This window comes from Caretta caretta, chromosome 22 (assembly GCF_965140235.1).
Source record: "Caretta caretta isolate rCarCar2 chromosome 22, rCarCar1.hap1, whole genome shotgun sequence".
NCBI classification, from domain to species: Eukaryota; Metazoa; Chordata; order Testudines; family Cheloniidae; genus Caretta; species Caretta caretta.
In genome coordinates this window covers 15,078,676-15,087,921 of record NC_134227.1, presented here as the reverse complement: position 1 = coordinate 15,087,921, position 9,246 = coordinate 15,078,676, and the positions used below count along the sequence as shown (strand labels likewise).

Sequence of the window (9,246 nt, the reverse complement as noted above, 5' to 3'; positions counted from 1 at the left end):
ATGCGGGGAGGTTTGTTTCAAGGACACACAGTACAGAGGAGGTAGGAGGGCTGCTAAAAAAGTGCAATAGATTTATTTATATTTTACCTCATATTAGCCACATCTGAAGTAACGTTCCTGTGACCATAGTCAATTTGTGGTGCACTCACTTTGGTTCTGAAAGTAAATGTTACTGAGGTAACGTGTGGAGCTTTTTATTTCAGAGGTGACATTAAATCATCAGACCTTATTGCCAAAATACCAGGGCATGGCTTTATGTAAACTGTGTCCCTGTAAATGCAGAGGAAAGAAGAGTCTAATGTTTAAAGCTTGCCTCTTCCCATGCCAGCAGCCCTGTGGGCAGACAGGAGCTGCTGGTGAGCGCACTGATTGCTGGGGCCTTTCCTGTTGGGGAAGAAGTAGTGAATTCAGTCTTGGCTAGGTTTTATTTTTACCCCATGTGGTGAGCTAGTGCTCTCCTGGCAGACACAGAATAATCAGGTACTGATTTCTGGGGAACTTTGGGATCTCTGAAGGTGTTTACTCCCCTTATAGCTCATTCAGGTAGGGGAAACTGATACGGGAAAATCCAGAGAATATCAGTGTGTGGCAGCAAAGTGTTGGTCATCCTTTCTCCAAAGGAAAGGGGGCTGAAGGAAAGCAATAATGGCACAGTGATTTCACTGTTGTGTCATGTGCAGGCAAAGTACTACTGCTAGTCAACACAATGGATAATGCTACAGATGCTTCGTCCTCTCCATGGCTGTCTTTCAGACAATGATCTCAATGAGCTTTACAAATATTCATTAATGAAGGAAACTTAGCAGTACCTTTGGTTAGTCTCTAAGGTGCCACAAGTACTCCTTTTCTTTGAGTTAAGTAAGTAGTAGCCTACACATGTCACAGAGAGAGGTTGACTCTTGTCTAAGGCTTGATTTCACAGTGACAGATTTGGGAAGAGAACCTAGGAGTCCTGGCTCCACACCTCCCTGCTCTAATCCTGTGAAGGATGAGATGACATTAGCTTTCATCTAATACTCTCATGAGTAGATCTGATAGGAAGGGTGTGACAGTTTGGGGAATCTATGTACAATATATGAATTCTGATTGATGTTACATGTATAGCTCTAACACACAATGTATATTAAATCACTCAGTCATTTACTAATAGGGGCAATGTCATGTGTATCACACCCCAGATGTAGGATATAGGAAAAGTAAAAAGTCTATTTCCTGCCATACATGACACTTTATGATGTTGATGATGAATTGGAGAGAAAATAAGGAATCACTGATGTTTAATGCACAATCTAAAGAGGATTCTGGAAGTTAGAGAAAACACGTGTAGGTTGACTTCAGTAATGGCGGAGATGCTAGAAACACTAATTAGAGATAGAAGAATTGGATATTTTAGACTGTTATCTGTTGTTCCTAGTTGCTTAAGAACTATTAGAGCTCCACTTAAAAACTGTATGGGAATTGTCAGGGTACATTGCTTGTCCTATGATGTGTTTCACGGTGTTGTTTGAAGACCATCTTATGGGAAGGCCAGCACTAACATAATGGAAAGAGATCTGCTGGCACAAGCAGGGATATATTTTCCTGCAAGTAGGCCTTATCTAGATAGCTGTCCATAGACTCATAGAATATCAGGGTTGGCAGGGACCTCAGGAGGTCATCTAGTCCAACCCCCTGCTCAAAGCAGGACCAATCCCCAACTAAACCATCCCAGCCAGGGCTTTGTCAAGCCTGACCTTAAAAACTTCTAAGGAAGGAGATTCTACCACCTCCCTAGGTAGCGCATTCCAGTGTTTCACCACCCTCCTAGTGAAAAAGTTTTTCCAAATATCCAACCTAAACCTCCCCCACTGCAACTTGAAACCATTACTCCTTGTCCTGTCCTCTTCTACCACTGAGAATAGTCTAGAACCATCCTCTCTGGAACCACCTCTCAGGTAGTTGAAAGCAGCTATCAAATCCCCCCCTCATTCTTCTCTTCTGCAGACTAAACAATCCCGGTTCCCTCAGCCTCTCCTCGTAACTCATGTGTTCCAGACCCCTAATCATTTTTGTTGCCCTTCGCTGGACTCTCTCCAATTTCTCCACATCCTTCTTGTAGTGTGGGGCCCAAAACTGGACACAGTACTCCAGATGAGGCCTCGCCAATGCCGAATAGAGGGGGACGATCACGTCCCTCGATCTGCTCGCTATGCCCCTACTTATACATCCCAAAATGCCATTGGCCTTCTTGGCAACAAGGGCACACTGCTGACTCATATCCAGCTTCTCGTCCACTGTCACCCCTAGGTCCTTTTCCGCAGAACTGCTGCCTAGTCATTCGGTCCCTAGTCTGTAGCTGTGCATTGGGTTCTTCCGTCCTAAGTGCAGGACCCTGCACTTATCCTTATTGAACCTCATCAGATTTCTTTTGGCCCAATCCTCCAATTTGTCTAGGTCCGTCTGTATCCTATCCCTGCCCTCCAGCGTATCTACCACTCCTCCCAGTTTAGTATCATCCGCAAATTTGCTGAGAGTGCAATCCACACCATCCTCCAGATCATTTATGAAGATATTGAACAAAACCGGCCCCAGGACCGACCCCTGGGGCACTCCACTTGACACCGGCTGCCAACTAGACATGGAGCCATTGATCACTACCCGTTGGGCCCAACAATCTAGCCAACTTTCTACCCACCTTATAGTGCATTCATCCAGCCCATACTTCTTTAACTTGCTGACAAGAATACTGTGGGAGACCGTGTCAAAAGCTTTGCTAAAGTCAAGAAACAATACATCCACTGCTTTCCCTTCATCCACAGAACCAGTAATCTCATCATAGAAGGCGATTAGATTAGTCAGGCATGACCTTCCCTTGGTGAATCCATGCTGACTGTTCCTGATCACTTTCCTCTCATGTAAGTGCTTCAGGATTGATTCTTTGAGGACCTGTTCCATGATTTTTCCAGGGACTGAGGTGAGGCTGACTGGCCTGTAGTTCCCAGGATCCTCCTTCTTCCCTTTTTTAAAGATTGGCACTACATTAGCCTTTTTCCAGTCATCCGGGACTTCCCCCGTTCGCCACGAGTTTTCAAAGATAATGGCCAATGGCTCTGCAATCACAGCCGCCAGTTCCTTCAGCACTCTCGGATGCAACTCGTCCGGCCCCATGGACTTGTGCACGTCCAGCTTTTCTAAATAGTCCCTAACCACCTCTTTCTCCACAGAGGGCTGGCCGTCTATTCCCCATGTTGTGATGCCCAGCGCAGCAGTCTGGGAGCTGACCTTGTTCGTGAAGACAGAGGCAAAAAAAGCATTGAGTACATTAGCTTTTTCCACATCCTCTGTCACTAGGTTGCCTCCCTCATTCATTAAGGGGCCCACACTTTCCTTAGCTTTCTTCTTGTTGCCAACATACCTGAAGAAACCCTTCTTGTTACTCTTGACATCTCTCACTAGCTGCAGCTCCAGGTGCGATTTGGCCCTCCTGATTTCATTCCTACATGCCCGAGCAATATTTTTATACTCTTCCCTGGTCATATGTCCAACTTTCCACTTCTTGTAAGCTTCTTTTTTATGCTTAAGATCCACTAGGATTTCACCGTTAAGCCAAGCTGGTCGCCTGCCATATTTACTATTCTTTCGACACATCGGGATGGTTTGTCCCTGTAACCTCAACAGGGATTCCTTGAAATACAGCCAGCTCTCCTGGGTACCATCCTAGGTACTTCTTTGGCTCCCATTACTGGAGAATCTGAGCACCTTACAATCTGTTATAGCTTTATCTTCACAACACCCTTGTGAAGTAGAAATAAGGAAGCACTATTATCCTTAGTTAATATATAGCCCATCTGTGCCTCAGTTTTCTAAGTGACTTGCCCAAAGTCACACAAGGAGTCTGTGGCAGAGCAGGGACTTGAACCCCGGGTTTCCCAAGCTCTAGGTTAGTGCACTGATCACTGGACTGTCCTCCTCCCTAGGCCTTTGTGCTCTGACCCAGTCTTATTCTTAGGAAGTTAAATACTTTGAATTTTATAGCGGGCAAACCTCATAGCAAAATTTCATTCAAATATCAATCTAGGATACTGATTCCCTCTCGGGTGGGGAAATATTAAATATTTCAATTCCTGAGTGTGACAGGGTTGTGCTGAGAAATGTGAAAAATGTGAGAAGATGGTCAAAAATAATAGGCTTCAAATGGGAAGTGTGCAAAGATCTTCACCTGTGGGAGACAGAAATGGGAAACAGTCTGTTCCTGTTTCTCAGCATCAGAGCAGAGAGAGTGTGCAGTTGTAGATATGGATCTTATGCATCTCTTTCATGATGGGTTTATTATAACCACACTGAAGCCAGATGTCAGCCTTTTCTTGTTAGGAAGTGGGCATCAGTGAGATTTCTGGGAGCTGTGGATGAGGATGTGAAACTCGTTCCTCTCTCAGCATTGGGCTCAGCAGTTCTGATGTGAAGGGGATGAGGAGCAGAGTAAGAGGAAGGTTATCAATGAACATCTGTCGTTATAAATCTATCTGGAACAAATAGCAGCATCAAGCCTCTAAAAAACCCATGATCTTTGGCAAACACCCACCAAACCAATAATTAGTGTTGCAGTGGCGCTTAATGACCCTAACCAGACTGGAGCCCTCTTGAGCCAGGTGCTCTATAGACGTATGATAAAGGACAGATCCAGACTGTTGAGAGTTTCAAAATTGGCTGGAGTATTATGCAGCCAATTTAAAATTAACGTGAATTTGATGTCCCAATCCCCCAGGAAGCTTTTGCAAATCACAGCCCACAATCTATAACTTAAGGCAAGGTGCAACAGGAGGGTAAACAAACAGATGGAGTGATTGGGGATGGAGGACAGGATAGCAGGAATATGAGGGTTTTTTGGGTTTTTTTTGAGACAGTAAGTGTGTACAATTTGTAGGTAAGGAGATGGCTTTATGCTGAAAAAAATAGAACTGCAGTTAACCTGCTTTATCTCTGTACCTGCCTATCCCCTGTATTTCACCCATCACCTTACTATCTAGGCACTCTTCTCATGTGCCCATCATCTATCACCAGCCTTTCATTACTTGCAAGCAATAAACACTTAACCCCCCAAATCAGTACATGCTGGCAGCAAATAAGAAAAACCCGACCCTTCCCGAACCAATCTGTTAAATGAAACAAATGTTGTAAACACCTGAACGACTCCATCACTGGCTTCAACCACCTCCTCCTTCTTACCCGTATCCCAGAGTGCTAGATATAAATGATTCAGCTTTGTTAAACAGCACCGTTCAAATAATAGCATCTCATTTGGATGCCATCAGCTTTTGCTATAAGTTTGCACAGCAGAGATGTTTTAAAAAACCCCACCAGTCTTTGCCTGATTCCTTTGAAATCTCTTTTTATTTTGTTAGGTTACATTACAAAACCCACATCATCTGGGAGAGGAGATTTGCAGCGAGCTGCGCTGAGAGGATGCACTGGAGAATGAAGACCTCCTTAAGAGAGAGGAGCTCCTGCCCAACAGCCAGCCAAGGGTTAACGAAATGAACAGCTCTTGTGCAGGCAGAGTATGTTCTTGGCAGTGAGTGGTGATCTGTGTTACAGTGTGTGAGAGCAGGAGTGTGGAGCAGCTGGCAGGTTGAGCTTAAATCTCAGGATCCAGTGTCTGGCTTCAGCGAAGGGGCCCCCTCCTCGCCACTCCAAACCTCATCTCTTCCTCTGGATGGGGGTCCTTTCCTCTTCGCAGAGCAGGATTTGACTTGGGGATGCTGCCGTGAGGAGTTCACATCTGCAGCTTTGACAGGACTTCCCCCGACTGTCTGAATGAATGAGTGCCTTTCAGAGCAGAACCAGGTAAAACACTCAGCATTACTTTCAAATCCTTCCAGTCAGCCTCCTCTAAACAGGATGGGCCAAATACAGCTCTGGTGTAACTCTGCTGCAGTCAGTGGGTTTGACACCAGGGATTGGATTTGCTCCATTGTCATGACACCAGGCAGATAACTTGCCAGTTTGATCTCTTAACATGAGAAAAGTATAGATCGTTTTGATGGTGATCTGTAACATCGTTTGCTCTGAAGTGTCCTGGTGGAGTTTTATTGCCTTATACATTGTGCATACGGGTCATCAAAGTTACAGCAAGTGACTAGTAAAGCTATTAACATGGACTGAGAAAAGGTTGTGATGGGAAAGGTCTGCTTGTATTTTTGGAGGGGGTTGGTGGTTCTTCTCATATGCTCTGATGTACAGTGGTAGGAGTCCTTGTGATAGGCCCCTTGTTAACATGCTACACAACATAATGATAGAACATGTATGTGAGTGTACATGGAATATGCTACATTTTAATATAGCAGCGTATCTGCGAACACAGCATATTTTGCAGAGCTCTTGGACGCTGCTAAACACTTTCTCCATCTCTTTGCTTGAATTTAAACATCAAGCTTTTCTCCCTGGTGCCTGTGTCCCTTTTTGTGTGTTTCTCGTTTTTTGCAGTTTTTCTCACAGAACACAAATATTCAGCTTGGAGATTCAAGTATATGCCTTGGAAGTGGTATGCTTAGTATGGGATGGGACACCACTTGATGCAGCAGGGTGATCAGTTAGCCAATCCTTCTCACTGGAGCCTGAGCTCAGAAGCAATGAACAAGACCTAAAACAATCTGGCCACCCCTGTCATAGCTAGTTCTGTGCATATGCAATGCCATTGCTTTGCATTTTGGCCTGTGATGAGATCAAGAAATTAAACTAGTAAATAACAATGGTCTTCGTGTATTTTATGACAAGGTATACTATTTAACACAGCAGGTGAACAGGGTTCTCCAACCTCATGCCAGTAACCTGACACAGAGGCAGTTAAATGAGCAAGGATGTGAGCAGACATTCATTATTCTGTGTGAATGGGACAAAAGGAGACTAAACTTAAATACTGCACCCAATTGATAAAATTTACATCAGTCTAATTTTACTAGGAATGCCGCCTTTGGTAAAGGCCCATATGGCCCAGAAAAAACTGGTTAATATTTTCTAAAATCCCTAAGCCTGCTTGTTAGAGCTGGTTGAAATTTTCTAAATGTCAGTGTTTTGACAAAAATTGAATCAAAATTTCAAATTGTGATTGGAAAACAGGAAGAAATTTAGATTCTTTCCATAAAATTTTTCCTGTTTTTAACCAATTTATAAGGCGAGCAAGAAAAAGTTCAAATTTTGAAGTTTTAATGAAAATTTTTAATGACATTTCAAATTCTGAAAGAAAAAAGCTGAAAAAATTTTGACTAATTTTTTTAATGAAATTTTCTGCTTTTTTCTCTTCTCCCTGAACAGCCTCCACTCCCTCAGAGATTCTATGGATGCTTCAAACCCTGCTCCTGATAATAAGAATTGCAGTCACCCAATCAGAGCAGGGAGAATATCCGTGTGACGTTTGTGACTAATCATGGCTAACCTATTCATCTTATATTTGATATATCAAGTACTAAATATTCTCACCAAACAATTTTCAAATAACCCATACATTAAAAAACAAACAAAACACTTCCCAAAATAAATACAAATAAAAATCATGGAGTTAATAAGAGGAAATCATGATTGTAATGTTAACCTCCTGTGATTATTAACATTTCTGAAACAGAAAGAGGCTAAATTCATCAGGTAAATGATTGTTGTGAAATTATTTGCTCCACTCTTTAATATTTTATATACTATATATAACCAGAATGGCTGTTCAGATATGGGTCTCATTTTAACTGAAACAAAACAAAGTTTTGAAGAGTCTAGATATATGGTTCCTCATCCTTTTTTTGCTCATATTTCTTACAGATACAGATGGATAAAACGGGCTTGTGGATTTGGTCTTGCAAACCCAGGAGTGATTTAGATCTGGGGTCCCATTAAATCTATTTATTCCTTCCCTGCACTGCAAAATTCAGGACAAGGAATGCAGTGGTTGAGTGGTTTCATTTTTGGCCCAGCCATAGAAAGAACATGCTGCTTTCTCTTCAATATTGATTTCTTCTATAAATATATAAATTTCTCCACCATTAGAATTTGTTGGTAATTTCAGTCCACTCCCAGGAGCTGAGAGGTCAGGTAGGATCAAGGGATCTTAATTGGCTTATAAGCGCCAGAAGGAAGTACAATTAATAATAATACCTAGCTCTTATGTAGTGGTTTTCATCAGTTGATCTCAAAGCCCTTCTCAATCTTTAATGCAGAGCACCACAGAATGGATGGTCCCTAAAATAACATGCAGGTGCCAGGGAGACACCCTGTTGAGATTCATTTCAGTCCTGTGTGAAATCCTCATGCCTCAGATTCTACTGCTTGTCTGATCAAAAAATCCCTTACTGCTGCAGTTTCCTGGCTGTGTCATCTGTGGTCCATGGGAAGCTGGCTGGTCACATAGGTTTGGATCTTTTCCTTGTGCCCAGCTGCTGACTTTCACTAAAAGGCAGCTGAAAATGCTTTTCCCAATGCATTTCCATGTAAGCATTCGCAGTAGCTGCCTCTGGTTCGTGCTGTGATCATGAAGGGAGAGGAGATATTCTGCATAATCGTGACTGGGAGGGGAGGTGTCCACAGGACAATCTTGCTATTAAGAGGTGGTCCTCGCTATGGAAAACTTTGAGAACCCCTGCCTTAGCTCAGAGCATCAGTGCCAGGAGCAACACGTGCTGCTATCACCACTCATGGTGGCTAGATGGTGTCCCGGCTGCTGGACGGAGAGAGGATGTTAGCACAGTTCTCAGGGTGAAGGGAGTTACTGTGGGTCAGTGAGCTAAGAGGAGACAGGAGAAGTACGTACAGTAGCAGTGAGATAAGCATTTTCTAAGAATATTGGTTCAAATTGTAAACAAATTCATTTAGACTGTCTGTTCCTGCGAGCGAGTTAACTGTTGGGAACATTTGTGGGAATGGAGAAATTTAAGCAAATGCTGGGGATAATTCTTAAAAAAATACATTTAAAAAGAATTACTGTTCATTAGGCTGCACAAAGGAAAAGGGAAGCTGATTTTGTACACCCAGTCGAGGAACAGAACCATACTGTGACTTGGATGACCAATCAAAAAGCTCAAATATCCACAGTGAGCTGCTCATTAATGAGCTACAGAGCTAAAAATTATTTAAGAACATAAGAACAGCCATACTGGGTCAGACCAAAGGTCCATCTAGCCCAGTATCCTGTCTTCCGACAATGGCCAATGCTAGGTGCCCCAGAGGGAATGAACAGAACAGGTAATCATCAAGTGATCCATCCCCTGTCACCCTCTGGCAAACAGA

At 43.1% G+C, this 9,246-nt stretch overlaps 1 protein-coding gene across 1 annotated transcript in view; it reads left to right on the top strand.

The window, feature by feature from the left end:
* Positions 1 to 5,481: 5,481 nt before the first annotated feature.
* GRAMD1B (GRAM domain containing 1B) overlaps positions 5,482 to 9,246 on the top strand; it is a 225,706-nt gene continuing 221,941 nt past the window's right edge. Inside the window, exon 1 of the mRNA XM_048827188.2 lies at positions 5,482 to 5,823. Coding sequence (XP_048683145.1) covers positions 5,798 to 5,823 — 26 coding nt within the window. The 5' untranslated portion in view covers positions 5,482 to 5,797. The remainder of the gene's footprint in view (positions 5,824 to 9,246) is intronic.